Here is a 17776-nt window from a genome sequence, read left to right as displayed (position 1 = left end):
CCATCACTTCGAATTCTCTATCCACACCTGTACTTGGATCTGGCCGGTATCATTATCCAATACCACTCTATACATGGAATGATTGGCAACATCTGCCGTGAATGTGATATACATCTCATCTGTATCATTGACTACTTGCATGTGGTACATAAATCCCACAGGCACTAAACTAGATAAGTGGCCATCCCACAGTACACTAGCCCAATATATGCGAGACATATTCCATAAAATCAAGTATTGTGAGAGTCCAGTCGGATCCATCTCAAAGGTGAAGATCCCAGGAGAAGGGTCAACTTTATTCTTCCAGGAAGTGAGGTGCTGGGATCTTTTGGTGATCTTATTGAACCCCAACTTGGCACCAGGAAGCCAAGTGTCAGTGGGGTGATCAAAGCTCTGCCAGAAGACGAGCGAGGAGTTGGATCCATCCCTGAGCTGGAGATTACCGTTGTCAAGGATGACCGCGACGACTGTGGAGTCGGAGGATGGGATGGTGGTGACGTTGGTGGACCATATGACGGATTTGAACTGGTTGAGGAGGACGAGGTTGCCATCGTCAGAGATCTTAAGCTCCGACGTGGTTTGGTCGGTGATTGGAGTGACTCTGTTGGCCACCCACGCGGGGGTGAGCACAGAGATCTCACCGTACCAGATGCCGATGTAATAGTTGCCGCCGCTGCCTGGTGGCGTGAAAAAGCCAAGCACGAACCTGCCGCCTCTGGAGGTGATGGTCTGGTTTCCGGACAGAGAAGTTTCTGCGTAGATTGTGTCCGTTGACGTTGCCGAGAAGAAGAGAAGAGAGAGGGAAAGGGAAAGGGAAAGGGAAAGGGAAAAAGAGAAGTGCAAGGATGAAGTTGCACTGGAACATGGAGAAGCCATTGCCGTTGTCTTTACCATTGCTGATGGCTGATTAGCGATCGACGAGAGGTTGAAGTAGAATATGGAATATTTAACGGCGTCCTGGAATGAACTGATTTACTCTACTCCGTCCAGATGTTTCTTATCCAAATTGGAATGACGACACAGTCAAACAATCGCCTGAAAATAATGTCAGTCATCGCCGCGTGCCGCGTGCCGCGTGCCGCGTGCCGCGTGCCGCGTGCCGCGTGCCGACGGCCTCGTGCCGCCGGCCTCGTGCCGCGTGCCGCGTGCCGCCGGCCGCGTTCCGCGTGCAGCCTGTCGCGTGCCGCGAGACAATCTGAACTTAAATTGATTTGAATTGTGATTTTCAATCTCTAATGTCAGAGATCGCATATTTGTCCCCACCGAGTCGTAATTAAGGATGACAACTTTTCTGCACATAACAAGGATCGAATTTTTAACCGGAGTATATTCTAGTGGTTAACTATAAATTAATCTTATAATTTTTTTTCACATAATTTAAGAATAGGGACGGACTATGACGGATGCACGAGAGAAACGTTATTATCTTTTTGCTATCAAAGTGATCTCATATTTATGTTAAATTTATATTTTTGTAATTTTTATTTTTATTGGATTTGAGTCAAATACATTTTGTTTCAAATGAATATTGTTGTACTCCTACTATATTTTTTTTAAAGTGTGCCCATGTTTATTTTTTAGATTTAGAGATTTCGTTAAACATTTTTACGGTTAAAGGTGCTTGATGATCATTGACTAGATTCAAATCCAATTGAATGATCACAGTTAATTTTTTTTTACCAAAAGTGTTTAACTAACCTAAACACCTCAATTTCATGTTAAAAAGACATCAATTCACTCATAGAATTTTCTCTATGTGCTTATTGTTTTTAGATATTAATTTCTGACCAAAAAATTATATATTTTATAAACTTATAGGCCTCAAATTTGTGTTATACAGCCATTATTACACTCATGGGCTTCCATTGAGTATGTTTATATTTATTTTTTTTAGATTTTGAGTTTTGTATCATCATCAAATATTTTAAATTTTATGTCAAATGAGTATTGTTGTACTTCTAAGATTATCATGTGATACAGAATCTTATACACGGATCCCAGGATGATGTGATAATTAAAGACAAGGTGATATGGTAGTCAAAGTCAAGAAGAGGTGATAGCTAGCGTATCACTCTCGATAGGACCTTTGCTCCTCACCCAGTGCTAAGGTCCTCAATCCAAGGACGAGTGGCCCATGAGCCGACCGGACCCAAGAGGCCTAGTGTTTCACTCATGTGCCAAGACACTTAGTGTATATTTGATCATCCAGGAGCCACTCAGGTTTAGGAGAAGACTGGCCTACCACAAGACCGGCCGGACAAATGTCCGATCGAGACTTAGCCGGGGGACTCGGCCTTCCACTCTCAGGATACGATTCAATATATAGTTGGTCGACCTAACCTCTGGTCGAGTTTATGGGCCTTCACTACTTAGGTACCCATCCTCCCTCATACAAGTGATTGGTTATAATGCTAATTAGATTTATCAGGTCCAACGTCCTTATCTCAGAAAAAATATACAAGACAAATTTAAGAGGAACCCGACTGGACTTTCAGAGTTCATGCTATCACTTCAAGAACGAGCCTCCAAGTTCCTGGACAATCGGTTGAAATCACCGGTTGGGTCTTTCGAAGCTCAGTTCCTCATTCTTAAGAAGCAAGTATCCCTGTATATGATCTGTCGGTCATAGAGCTGTCTGGACCTTTGGGACTTGATTCTCTATTACTTCATAATCAGACCTCCAGCATCATACAACATATATCCGGATAGCCCTAAAATTCGAACGCCCTCACAGGATTCAATATCTTGCTTATGTATTGAGCTACCACTAGTATAATATACAGTCAGCCAGCTAAATGTCTGGCCAAGATCTATTCAGAGGACAACATTATTAGAGAATCATAATCATTTGTCAAAAAATAGTATTCTATTACAACAAACGCAGTCAATAGAACCTTCTCCAAAGTTGACTATACGCCTGCCATCAATCAACACATAGCATATTCCTGTAACTGCCTCATGAATGATGCAAGTTATAAAAAGGGTACACACTTATAACGGAAGATTTCTCGGACGATGACTATACGCCTCCCAGACATTCTTTACCACCTCATGATTGCAAAGGTTATGAGAAGTGGTATATAAAGGGTTTTCTCCGTTGGCAAGGTACGCGCGATGCTTACGCTCAAGCTCACGCACGCATCTACTGTTCTTCTATTTTTCACTCGACCAATATACTAATTTGAGCATCGGAGGGCTTTTGCTAGGGACCTTTCTCCTAGTTTTTGGGCACTGACGTTTTGTCTACTCTCTTGAGTGTGTGTAGAGAGGAAGAAGAAATCCCCTTTCACTCTAGTTCGCAATCTTTTCTTTTGGTTAAAGTCTTCTCTCCGTCAACATCCGAGCCACCTACCTATCGTATCATCTCCACTGGTTTCAGATGGGATCAAATTTGACATTGTTTGTGGGATCTTCCATTACCCTGTGCAGTCTTTTTATAACTTACATCATTCATGAGGCAGTTACATGAATATGTTGTGTGTCAGCCAATGGAAAGTGTATAGTCACCTTCGAAGAAGGTTCTATTGATTGCATTTGTTGTAATAAAAGAGTATTCTCTGACAAGCGGTTGTGATTCTCTGATAATGTTGTCCTCTGAATATATCCTGATCGAATATTTAGTTGGCCAACTGTATATTATAGTGGTAGCTCGATACATAAGCAAGATACTGAATCTTATGAGAAGTGGTATAATAAGCCATCCGGTCGAGTAGATACAAGATTTGGGTCTAGTCGGTCAATTATGAGTTTCCTTCGACTAGACTTGAAGAGGAGGCTAGTGATACAGGGTGTTATGCGCAGACCCTGGGGTGACATGATGGTCAAAGTCAAGGTGACGTGACAGTAAAAGTCAAGAAAAGTTGGTAGCTAGCGTGTCACTCTCGACAAGACCTTTGCTCCCCATCCAGCGCTAAGGCTCTCAATCCAAGGATGATCGGTCCGCGAGCTGGCTGGACCCAAGGGACCTAGTGTTTCACTCTTGTGCCAAGACACTTAACGTATATCCGATCATCTAGGAGCCGCTCGAGTTTAAAAGAAGACTGACCTAGCACAAGACCGGTCGGACAAATGTCCGATTGAGATATAGTAGGGGACTCGACCTTCCAGTATATAGCTGGTCGACCAAACCTCCGATTGAGTTTATGGGCCTTCACTACTCAAGCTACCATCCTCCCTCATACAAGTGGCAAGTTATAATGTTGTTTAGATTTATAGGGTCCAACGTCCTTATCTTATAATAAATATACAAGGCAAATCTCAGAAGGAACCTGACTAGATTTTCAGAGTTTAGGCTATCACTTCAGGGATGAACCTCCTTGTGCAAGGACGATCAGTTAAAATCACCGGTCAAATCTTTCAAGGATTAGTTCTCCATTCCTCAAAATCAAGTATCCCTGCATATAATCGGTTGGTCATAGAGTCATCTGGACCTTTGGAACTTGGTTCTCTATTGCTTCATAAGCAGATATCCAGTATCATACAACATATTGTTGGGATATGCCTGATGCGGTGTGTGCTAAAATTACGTTTCATAAACATGCATACTGAAAGACTTAACGATAAATAAACTAATTTATTACATTACACATCACACGCATGTAAGATACAATCGCGTGGACAAGATCATAAAATAAAAACGAAATCAAATAATAATTATTCTAGGTATACCTTACGGATGACCAGTAACGAAAAGAGCATCAACCTTTTGCGACGTTATTGAACCTCACCTCTATTTGTATTCACGTCAAACTCTTCAAAACAACTCCAACAGAATAAGCTTCACCTTCGGAAGGTACTAGCCACGAGCAAAAAATAATGATCAAGAATTGGAAGAAGCAAAAGGAAGATCTTCTTCCTTTGGGTAACTCACGATAACAAGAGGAGAACCTCTTGTTGTGGTTAGCGGCAAGAGAGAGAGAGAGAGAGGGAGAGAGAGGTATTGGGTTTAGATTTCCTAAACCAAATCAAGCCAATAATGAATTATGTATAAATTTTTTCTTAACTTTATCAATATATAGTCCTCTTTAATGAGTTGGATTAGAAAACTTAAATCCAATCCATTATGCCCATTAACTCCTAGGTTTGGTTTACAACTAAATCAAGTTGGCTCATGACTAAAATAAATTGGTTCATGACTAAACCAAAATAGGGTCCAACTCTTTCATAAGAGATGTGACCCATCCGAGCTTTCGTTCTGATAAATATTTTCATATTTGTTTTATGTATGATCCAACCAAATATTTATCTCTTAATCTGAAAATCCTATTCTCTAACTTGTTTTACATCTTTTAGAGACTCGTAGTGCGTGTGATACACTAAGAGAATATGATATATTTTCAGGAAAAAAATAAATTTTGCTGAATAATTAAAAAAAATTAACATTCAAAAAATTTAAAATTTTTCTTACAGATAAGTAATAAAGTTATCTTTCTCAGAAAAAAATTATCTTCTAATTAATTTCTAACAGAAATTTTGACAAACAATTGAAAGCATTAGTTAACAATTAAATACTTCACAGTTAGTAATTAAACATTTATTTCAGTAATTGGCTTCCAAGTTATGGCGAGAAATTAGGTCTTCTTGATTATTGGAACAACAACCACTTCTAGACAAAGCTTTTTAATGAAAGTAAATATTTAATTTTCTCTCTGAAAGTCCAAAAAATAATTAATCTAAATATGATTTTGGAACCCAAAATAGATTCCTTCCTACACGATTAATCAAACATTTCTTAGGAATATATTTCTGTGATATTTTCTAAATTTAACCCTTATGGTATTTAAAATGTCAATTTAAACCATTATATCTTCTAACATTTTGAATATGTGAGCATACACGATCTTTCAAATATTCTATTTCTATTTTTATTTTTTATTTTTTATTTTTATTTTATCGAGATCTTCTAATCGACAGGATATAGCTAAAGTTGATTTTAAGTCTTTATTTTCTTTTTCTAACTTACAGCAATTTTTTGATAATATTTTTATGAATTAAAATAACTTGTCAGGAGGAAGAGACCGTACCTGACTTACCTTGTCGATCCTGTAATCTGAAACTCCCCCTGAAGTGATGCTTTCTTCCGATGTTGCTCCTCCTTTATCGATGCTCATTTTGGACAAGCTTGCGTCATCTTCGTCTTCTTGGTGACTTGCCACTAGCGTAAGTCCGGCGAGGATTTCTATCTTCGATTCGAACGACATTTCATCCCGCGTCACCTTTAGATTTCTATACTTGTTAGTTTGAGCTAGCTTCTTGTTCTTTTCTTTGTCCTTGTTCTTCAATTTTGGGTAGTTATCTTTCACGTGCCCTTTTTCATTGCAGTAGTAGCATCTTACTTTTCTTTTTCTTCTTGTACCCTGCACTTGATTAAATTTTTTAGTTTTAAATAACTTTTTAAATTTTCTTACCATGAATGTCGTTTTATCATTATCGAGAGAAAATTCAGAATTTCTTTCGTCCGTTTTTACCTTTAAAGTAATGTTGTGCTTTGACTCCTTCTTCAGATTTGTACATCTTGTTTCATAGACTTCAAATGTTAAAAATAATTTTTCTAAAGTACTTAATTCTAGATCCTTAGATATATAATAAGCATCTACTAATGATTCTCATTCAATAGTCCTAGGAAATACATTAAGCGCGTACCTTAGCAAATCTCAGTTGCTTACCTTTTCTTTGAGATTCGTGAGTCCAATGATGAGTTCCTTTATTCTTGAGTGAAGGTGTGCAATAGTTTCTTCTTCTTCTAATTTGATGTTACTGATCCGGTTCCTGAACTGATCTCCTAGAGCTCCTTGCCAGACTCGTAGACTTCGATTCGGTTGACTTCTTATGGCGGTAAGACGCTCAGTAGATGGAACTCTGCGTTGTCGTTTGCCACAAAGTCTGCTTGCTTTTTCTTTATCCATTGGTATTCTTCTTTACCCTCAGGTGCTATAAAACTAAATTTCATTATTAAAAGTAAATCAAAATTTGTCTTAAAGAATACCTCCATCTTTTTCTTCCATCTTATGAATTCCCCCTCAAACTTCGGTGGGTTGATGCTCGATCTGGCCATCTCTTGTGTTTCATTCGACGGTTAGTCCTCCTGAAGTTGTTGGGCTCTGATACCACTTGTTGGTCCCTTGATGAACAACTAGAGGGGGTGAATAGCCTGCACAATAAAAACAAACAAAATCCCTTCTAGAACATTACAGCTTTACTAAAAAAACACTTACATAAAAAGAAATTGATTAATTAAAGAAAGAAAAGAGACACAAAAGAAGTTACTTGGTTTGCAATTAGGGGATTGCTAATCCAAGGAAGTTGAAACTCACTACACAATCTCTTTCAGGGGGAGAAGCCTCTTACAGCAGTTGAAGCACTCAATTATAGAACAAAACTAACGAGGAATCAATTACAAGTGTTGTTCTAACCTTCTGGAGCTAGGGCTATATTTATAGCCCTTGTCGGGGCACCTGGAAGGGTTCTAGGTGTCTAGAGAGGGATAAACTTTTATCCCTATCGCAACGAGATGCACCATGTCGTGTTTAGATAGTTTTTCTAGTCCGGGCGCCTGGACCAATTCTGGGCGCTCAGACCGTGCTGAACTCGCATCTGCGACGATGCCGAAATAAGGAGCCCTGGGGTTGTCCCGGGGGTCCAAACGCCCGGACTCGGTCCGAGCGCCCAGACCAAAAAGTCAACATTTTGTTGACTTTTTGATCCCTGACTCCCGCTCTAGTTCCACTCGCATTTGTCCGGGTCTTCTACTTCGATTCTATTTGCTTGGGTACCATGCGGAATATGGATCACCCGAACTCATTTTTCGGCCTTCTCGAGTAATCTTCCACTCTGGCTTCTCGTCCCTTGGAAAAGCTACGCTCCTCCTTCTCGTCCACCCGCGTACTCTTCCGTAGCACCTCATATATCGGACACACTGAGTCCGTCAGCTCTCTCCCGTGATGTCTTTCTCGTTGGCTATGGCTTTCACTCGACTTTCTTTGCTCCTAAGTTCCTGTACACTTAGACACAGGGGTTAAATACCAACAGGACCTAACCTGACTTGGTAGATCACATCAAAACTACCTTAGGGTACTAACACATCATTTCCTATAAGTAATATATCATCAACATATAATATTAGGAATACGACCACACTCTACAAACCTTTTGATACACACAAGGTTCATCTAGTTTTATGAGAAATGAAACTCTTTGATCAACTCATCAAAATGGATATTCCAACTCCTGAATGCTTTCTTTAGTCCATAAATAGACCATTGAAGGTTGCATACTTTATTCTTGTTAACAGATGTGAAACCTTGGAGTTGTATTATATACACGTCCTCAAGCAGGTTTTCATTAAGAAAAGCTATTTTCACATCCATTTACCATATCTCATAATCATGATGAGCTGATATGGTCATGACTATCTGAATGGATTTAAGTATACCTATAGGTGAGAAGGTTTCGTCATAGTTAATGTCTTGCCTTTGATGATAATTTTTTGCCACCAACCTTGCCTTATAGTATTATATTACCACTCATGTCAATTTTTTTCTTGAAAATCTACTTGCACCCTATAGGTGTAATGCCTTCAAGTGGGTCCACCAAATTCTAAACTTGATTTTTGTGCATGAAATTTGTTTTTGACTTCATGATTGTAAATCACTTGTCCTTCTCTGAACTATTCAAAGCTTCTTCATAATCAATAGATTCCTCATCCTCAATGAGTAACACATCATTCGATTCTCTCATAAATATTGCATGTCCTACTTAATCTACAAGGAGGTTGTGTTATAATCAGTTGTGGTTATTGACTAGGCATCTCATTAGTGTCTATTGGAGTCTCGTGAACTTCATCAAGTTTAACTATACTCCCACTTGCTTCCTGCAAGAGAAACTCTTTCTCTAAGAATGTAGCATGTCTTAAAACAAGTACCTTTTATTCCAAGGAGTGATATAATTGGTAATCCTTAGTTTTCTTAGGGTATCCAATAAATAAACACTTATCATACTTAGCATCCAACTTGTTTGATACAGCCCTCTTCACATAAGCAGAACATCCACATATCTTCAAATAAGATATGAGGCGTTTCTTACTAGTCTATACCTTATATAGAGTAGTTGATATTGCCTCCGTCGGGACTCTATTTAGTAAATAAACAACTGTCATGAGTGCATGACCCCAAAAAATTTTGGAAAGGTTTGCACAGTCCATCATTAACCTGACCATGTCCGACAAGGTTCGATTATGCCTTTCTGATATAGCATTATGTTGTGGCATATAAGGCGGAGTCCATTGAGATAATATACCATTGTCTCTTAGATAATCATGAAACTGTTAGGTTAAAAACTCACTACCTCGATTGGATCAAAGTATCTTAATACTTTTACCAAGTTGTTTCTCTACTTTATTTCTAAATTCTCTAAACTTTTCAAAGGCTTTTAACTTATGATTCATTAGATACATATACCCTTAATGAGAGTGATCATCAATGAAAGTGTGAAGTAGCTATAACCTCCTAGTGCATGAGTTGACATTGATTCACATACATTGGTATGTATGAGCCCAAGTAACTCATCAACTCGTTCACCATTTCCAAAAAAAGATAACTTTGTTAACTTACCTTTTAAACATGAATCACATGTATCTAATTCAAATGTTTCGAGAACTATAATCTTTTACAATTTGGATATGCATTTTTTTGCTTATATGGCCAAGGCACCAATGCCATGAGTAAGAGGTTAATTGATTATATATTCGAGCGAGTTTATTACTTATTTCGATATTAAATACGTCACTAGATATATCTAACACGTAGATGTCATTGTATAAAGTTTCAGTGCCATAAAGAATGTCATTCAAAGTTATATAACAACAATTATTACTAAAAGTCAAATGGAAATCTTTTTTTATTTAAGAAAGAAATAGAAATAATGTTCTTTATTAATACAGGAACAAAATAATAATTATCCAATTCTAAGATAAGCCCACTAGGAAACTTTAACAAGTATATTCTGATGGCGATTGCACTAACCTTTGCTCTATTCCCAACTTGCATACTTGATTCTCCCTTGAAGAGTCTTCTGTTATTCATTAGCCCCTGTATGTTATTATATATATGTAAGTCACACCAGTATCAATATCCAAGTGTCTAAGAAAATAGCATGACAATCAATAATGAAAATATCTAAAGAGGATGAGGTATCAAATGCCTTATTCTTCTTCATGGACGTAAAATATATTTTGCAGTTTCTTCGCTAGTGTCCCATCATGCCACAATGATGACATAGGTCCTTTTATGTTGGTTCTATTATCTTGGTATTTTTGCTCTTCCCCTGTAAATACCGAAAAAATGGCGAATAATAATAAGGAAATTTTCCGAAATTTCTGGGAATTTTTCTGGAATTTTTCGGAGCTCGTATGGACGAGTTTACAGGGATAAAACGGGGTTCCGGGAAAAGCCTGTTTAGGCTACCCATTTAAGCGAGGAAATGTTTATTTTTATATTTCCTTTTTCTTTTTCTTTTTTTTTCTTTATTTCTTCTCTTCCTCGCCGAAAACCCGCGCGCCCCTCTTCCCTTCTCCTCTCACGCCGAAGCCCTAACCGCCCGCGGCGGTTTCTTCTTCTCCTCTCATTGGATTTCTTCTCTGTCGCGCCGCCTCTCTCTTCTTCGCTTCCCTTCTCTTGTGCCCTAGCGAGTCGTGAGCCACCACCGCCGTTCCTCCCCGCTGCACACCGCGAGCCCGACTCCTTTGTTCCCTAGCATCTCCGCCGCCGCCTCCCGATTTCCTTTCCCCCTCCTCTGGTTCGACGAGCCACCGCCGACCGACGCGCCTCCCTTCTTCCTCCTTGTCCAAGCGCCGGCGACGCGCGAGCACAGCCAAGCAGAGCCGTTCAATTTGCTCTAGCGCCGTCCTCCTTCCCTCTATGCTACCGAGCCGATCCTCACAGCCGACCATCGCTGGAGATTGCTTGCTTCCGTGCCCTAGCCTTGGTCCACTGCTACCTCTGCACAGGTTAGTTTCGGACAGGAGCAACAGTGCCGAGTCCTATTTGTGCTCTGCTCGATAGTGCCGAAGACGACACAGAGCTGTGCCCTAGTCGGATCTTGGAGGTAAGCTTCGGTTGTTGATTAGAATTGTTGCTTGATTTGTTGTCGATCTTGATTTCATCTGATTCGAATAGTGAAGAATTCCAGCAACTTACAGCCCTTAACGATAGCAAATTCCAGCCAGCAACTCTTAGATTTCAGTACAAACCAGTGGCTGTGAATTAAGGTAAAGAACATGATTATGATACATGTTGATGTAGGTAGGAATTGGAATATACATAATTGTTTATGTGTTTGAATTAGGTTTATGTGTTGATTTGGGATTTGCCCTAATTTAGGGTTAGAGAGTTTATTTAGCTATTTATGAGAAGGTAGTTAAATAAAAATATATTCAATTGATATCACAGGACTTTGACGCGAGACAAGCATCTCGACGTCGGATTTGGACCAATTTGGATTCGATCTATTGAAGGCGGGTACTTTTGACTTTATGTCTTTGATATGCATAGTAGTGAATTTAACAAATAACAATAATTATGTTTCTTATTTTGTTTCGGTTAGTCACTACCCGCTACCTGTTACATGCTTGGTTGATTGCTTGTTTTGCATCTCATGTTATTGCTTACCTGATTATACATGATTAGGGGTAGTGATATAACCATGCTTCACCATGTTCAGAACCTAGGTGTGATACCTTATCTGATCTATGTACCCTTGATATGATTTATTGACTATGGTGCACATCATATATGTATATAGATTGGTTCAGTATATTACCATGCTTAGTGTCATACACCATTCACATGATTGCATGTTGTGTGATAGATTGTTCCATTATTGTCGAGCGCATCTCCAGTTTCATCACTATTCGGTGCTCCGTTGTGACGCTCATGGGTAGCGTGATGCAGCGTGGTAGCACGTCAGTTTGCTCGTTCGGTGCTCCGTTGGTCCGCTCATGGGTAGTGTGATTGCAGCGTGGTAGCACGTCGAGATCCCTCCCCGTCATCGTGTACCGGGAGTTGAGAGCATTGCGCTCCCCCATTTATGATTTGGGGTAGGAGTATGTGTGTACTCCGACAACATCCCGTCCACTCGGTCACTCATCAGGAGTAGTGATGCAGAGTGCACGGTTGTCACAGCCCTACCCAATCGGTCCCACCATTGGATGTGAGATGGCTGACTGGCATCAGGGGTGACCATGACTGCATTGACATCATACACATTGATGCATTTATTTTTTGTAATTGTGTTTGCTGCATTTATTTGCTGCATATTGGTTGGATGCCCATGCTTGACATGCATACAGGTTTTCTATACCTCTCGGACTGTTTATCCTTGTACCATGTCCTGGTTAGTACAGTATTCTCTTGGTTATTTCAGTTTGCATTTACCTTCATTACGTCAGGAGACTATACGCATGATTAGTGTTAGTTGTTATTTCCTTACTATGTATATCAGTTGTACCTGTTGAGTGTTGGACTCACACCCGCCTCCGTTATTATTTTCAGGTTGATGCTGTCAGGAGAGAGTTCCAGTTGCTAGTCCCCTACAGACCACGAGGATATTGTTGGTCTTTTGGTTTTCTTATTTAGATTATGCTAAACTTGTTCTGTTTGATGGTATGGACATTGTATGGATTTGGTGATGTCGATGGATTTGGTTTTGGATTTGCTTTTACTACATGTCTGCCTAGATGACAGAAGAGGTAAGTTGGTTTTATCGTCTGATTTGAGCTTTACGAGTGTAGTGGAGTAGGAATATGTTTTGAGCTTTATGGGTGTAGTTGAGTAAGGTTGTTTTCGAGTCATCGTACTACTGTTCAGTTTGATTACTTATTAAACTGCGTGGATGTCTATGTGTTGTGGTTTGTTTATTATTGTTATTATTTCAGCCGCATGTGGCTGAGGTATATGGTGATGTAGTAAGTTTCAGATTGTCCGTCGTACAGGGGAGATGTTGCCGAAATTTCTTCGGACAGGGACTCCTCCGGGGCGTGACATCCCCTTAGGTTGATGTTTTGACTTTCTCTTAGAACCTTTCTTGGAGGAGTCTACTAACATCATAGTTTTTTGTTCACCTTTAGCAGAATACTCAACAATCTTGAGCATATTAATCATCTCGAGGATGATCAATTTCAAATTGTTCATCCGATAGTTTTTCACAAATTGTAGATGGCTTTTTGGTAAACTATATAGAATTAAGTCAATACTTAACTCATGATCCATCACAAAACCGAGTGATGCTAAATGGTCTATGTAGCCATTCATTTTTAGTACAAATTATACTACTAACAAACCCCCTACTGTATCATTGAGCAAAAGAGAAGCTTGAAGACCTTAAACCTATAAAATATGGCAACCAAATAAAGATTAAATAATAAGGTTATTTGACAGATAATCTTATTGGATTTCTTTGGAATTTTTAAGAATTTTCTGAGAATTTTTTGGAGCCCATTTGAAGTGTTTTAAGGGGATTAATTATAGTCTTGGGAAAAAAACTGTTTAAATATCCCTTAGGTGGGAGTTGATTGGAATTATTAAGATAAGGTTTTTATTAAAACCCCTAAGTTATTTTATCTCCTCATTATTTCCGCCCGAAACCCCTCGACCCTTCTCGTCACGTGATTCCTTCTTCTTCCCCTCCTCACCGTCCTCTTTCCTTCTCCCTTCTCCCCACTGTCGCCACCCTCTCCGGTCGGTCGCTGTGGCGTTGTTGCCACTACATGAGAGGCTAGCACAGCACCGTCGACGCTATCCACCCGATCTCCCCTCTCCTAGTCGAGGACACCAAGAGCTCATCGGAGGCCGAGCATTTGAGTCCTCCGTTCGGTCGTACCCTAGCTTCGATCACACCATCGTCGCCACTCGGAACAGCGTCGGTAGCCCCCTAAAGTCGACTCCTCTCTACTCGTCGCCTTTGGTCGTGCCCTAGCATTGGGCAACGCCGTTGTCGCCTTCAACAGAGCTCCCGTCGTCGTTCCTCCCTCTCATCGGCATTAACATTTGAGCTGACTTTGACACCGAGCCGTTCCACAGATCCCTTTGTCGAGGTTGAACCATGCCATCGGGTTGGATCTCTGCTTAACATTGGTGGCTAATTATGTTGGATTTTCGTGTGACGTCGTTGCTCGATTTCACCAACGCCACTTGATCGAGGTTGGTGTCGCGTAGCCCCAACACTCTATTTCTTCTCTGATTACTGCCAAGTCAATGCCCTAGTGTCGGCATCACCCCGTCCTCTGACCGACTCACCTCCACAGCTGCAACTAGCATTCATCCAATCCGAATCTGGTTAAGGGGTAAGACATGCTTAATGTTTAGATTAGTAGAGATTTCATCTCATATTCTGTTTTGGGTATTGTGATTAGTTGTTTGGCTAATTGATCTACCTTCGGCCATCATTGTTCACGATGATCCTTGAGGCTGTGATAGTTGCTGGTCAGATTCACCATTGCTAGAAGAATCGAGAGTTGCTAATTTGGGCAACAAACTGAATCTGATCAAATTAATGAGTTGATTAATCTATCCTTCGTTGATATTATTGGACTATGTTGGGTGTATATTGGTTTGGAATTAGTTGATCTATGGTTAAGGGATGAATTTCATTTATGGAATTGAAATTGTTATTAGTGGGTGATGATGTGAATGGGAACTAAAAGGTCAAAAGATTTATTAACCTTTAAGAAATGGATGGATTGGGTGGAGTAAATTAGGGTTTCCTAATTGAATTTAGATTTTGGTTAGCTATTTGATGTATGAAGATATTTGGTTGTGATCTTATGATTTGTTGCAGGACTTTGATTAGATGTGAGCGTCTCGTCATGGGACTGTTTAGCTCGATCTGCAGTTAAGGCGGGTACTTCTTACTCTATCTCTTTAATACATTGTTCTTAGTGCATGAGCTATACCTTCGGGCAGTTCTTATATTTATCTTGACTCCACTTGTATTTTTCCTGCATTTGACACTTCCACTCAATCTTTAAGCTACTCGTTTCTGTATCTATACAGTCTCTTGTTGCTATCTATGATATTTAGCAGATACCAGATACCAGATACTTGTTGGGACTTTCGGGCCGTAAAAACCGCTTTTTGCGTTGTGGAAACCCCGAAATCTTGCCACCGGATCCATGCGAAGATTAAAATAAATTCATGTACTTGTTTCTATCCTAGATCTACTCTAGATCTACATGGTAGAGATTTTATACCTTTGATGCGAAGCCCTTCGCTTATCCCGCTCGTCCAAGGTTGTCGGATCTCGAGAGTGTCAAGTGAACACTCCTCTATCTGTACCCACACGAACAACGAGATGGAGAAAAAGACACTAGAGTGTGCTAACACTCTTTGTGGCTCACAGCAATGGAGGAAGAGGGAGAGTAGAGAGGAGGAGATGAGGAAGAAGAAAGAGTGAATAAGCACACAATTGCATTCACTTGCAATCAAGTGGCCGACCACTTCATGGAGAGGTTATAAACCTCCATGCGATACCAAGAGTTATGGCTCTTGGACTCCCTCATGAGGTGGCACACACATAAGCCAACCTTGATGATGTGGAACATCATCATTGGCCCACCTTATGCCAACACACAAATGATGTGGCATTGGTTAAATCAAACTTGACCTTTCATCTTCCCTCTTAAGTCAAGTCAAACTTGACCTCTTATCTCCCATGGTTGATCAAATCTAACCATTGGTTCAAGTCAATTTGATTTAATGAATCTCTATTCATTAAATTAAATTGACTTAATGAGTCCAAGTCTAAATTAGACTCATTTAACACATGAATCAAATTGAGTCTAACTCTATTAGTTTAATTTTGATTGCTCGTAATCCAACTTGGTTCATCACATGAACCTAATCCTCTTGGTTCATCAAATGAACCTAATCTCCATCTAATTACCCTTTGTGTGTGACCCTATAGGTTCTTGTAACGTTGGCAATGCTCCTAAACTCATTTAGAAGCATAAGTAATGAGTGGTATCTAGCAACACATCATTGCTACCCAAGTTACAAGAATGTTGAGATCCAACATCACCTTTGTGACTACTAATTGTGACTCTCACAATATGTGACAATGTTCTTCTATTCTTGACATCTAAATTGATCAATATGAGGCATAGACCGTGTCATCCTCTAATCAATCTAAATCTTGAACTCCAAGTAGACTCACTCTAATCAAATGAACTCAATATCTCATATTGACTCATTTGGGCATGACCATTCACTTAGTGGTCTCACTCTATCAAGAATAATGATGTCACTCCCATCATATAGGAGGGATAGATCCCATCTACATTACTCACATCCCTCCGCATAATTTGTTACATACCCAGTAATCGCCTTTATGGTCAACCCAGTTACGGGTGACGTTTGACGAAGCCAAAGTATGCAACTCCTTATGTAGGGAACCATGGTGACTTCAGGTCCAAGGACCAATAGTCATACTAATAGCCACATGAGAAAATATATGACACTCATATAACGATCCATAATACTTTCTCATGGCGGGTCATTCAGTATACATTCTCCAATGTATACCCATGTGTCAACTTGATATCTCTATATCCATGACTTGTGAGATCAAGTCATCGAGTTGACCTATATGTTAGTCTCATCGCATTAACATTGTCTCTGAATGTTAATACTTGACTAGGAATGATTAAGAGTAGTGTTCTCTATATCATCTCACTATCGATTCAACCAATCGATTGATATAGATATGAACCTTCTACTCAGGGACGTTATTATACCTAGTTATTTGGCACCAATACAAGTAAGTATAATAACCATAAAGAAATGTCTTTATATATATATAGGAATATGATACATCGAATCCATACAACAATCATCATATGATTGGCTCTAGGGCTCTAACTAACAATCTGTCACTAGCACTAGTGTCAATCAGTATAGACTCTAAGGCCCAATGACCTAGTGTGACCATCATGTTTTCTCTGTGTCAAAGCCTTGGTCAAGGGATCAGCGATGTTTGCCTCTGTGGGTACTCTGCAAATCTTCACATCTCCTCTATCGATGATCTCTCGAATGAGATAGAAGCACCGTAGTATGTGTTTGGTCCGCTGGTATGAGCGAGGTTCCTTAGCCTGCGCAATTGCTCCATTGTTGTCACAATAGAGATCTATGGGATCTGTAATACTAGGAATCACCCCAAGCTCAATAATGAACTTGCGGATCCAAACTGCCTCCTTTGCTGCTTCTGATGCAGCAATATACTCGGCCTCTGTTGTAGAATCAACAACTGTGTCCTGCTTCAAACTCTTCCAGCTCACAGCACCACCATTCAAGCAAAACACGAACCCAAACTGCGATCTATAATCATCCTGATCAGTTTGGAAGCTAGCATCACTGTAACCCTTTACATCTAGCTCGTCATCACCTCCATATATCAAGAAATATTCTTTAGTCTTTCTCAAGTACTTAAGAATATTCTTGACCGCTATCCAGTGACTTTCACCTGGATCTGACTGGTATCTGCTTGTCATGCTCAAAGCATACGAAGCATCAGGACGAGTACATAGCATGGCGTACATGATAGATCCTATGCCTGAAGCATATGAGATTGTATCCATGCGGTCTCTCTCCTCTCTAGAAGAGGGACTTTGAGTCTTCGAAAGACTCACACCATGTGACATTGGCAGAAAACCTTTCTTGGAATTCTGCATGGCAAACCGTAGTAATACCTTGTTAATTTATGTACTTTGACTTAGGCTAACCAATCTCTT

At 39.9% G+C, this 17776-nt stretch overlaps 1 protein-coding gene across 1 annotated transcript; it reads right to left on the bottom strand.

Annotated features, from left to right (window-relative positions):
- Positions 1-3: 3 nt before the first annotated feature.
- Positions 4-10945, bottom strand: LOC122054734 (G-type lectin S-receptor-like serine/threonine-protein kinase At2g19130). The gene is made up of 2 exons (XM_042616172.1): positions 10723-10945; positions 4-752 (listed from the first exon to the last, which is right to left on the bottom strand). Exons 1-2 carry the CDS (start codon positions 10943-10945, stop codon positions 4-6), a joined length of 972 nt encoding a protein of 323 aa, XP_042472106.1.
- Between the last annotated feature and the right edge of the window lie 6831 nt (positions 10946-17776).

The sequence above is a fragment of the Zingiber officinale genome, chromosome 3B, assembly GCF_018446385.1.
Source record: "Zingiber officinale cultivar Zhangliang chromosome 3B, Zo_v1.1, whole genome shotgun sequence".
NCBI lineage: Eukaryota > Viridiplantae > Streptophyta > Magnoliopsida > Zingiberales > Zingiberaceae > Zingiber > Zingiber officinale.
Note: the sequence above shows the minus strand (reverse complement) of the source record. Positions and strands in the feature narration are given on the sequence as shown.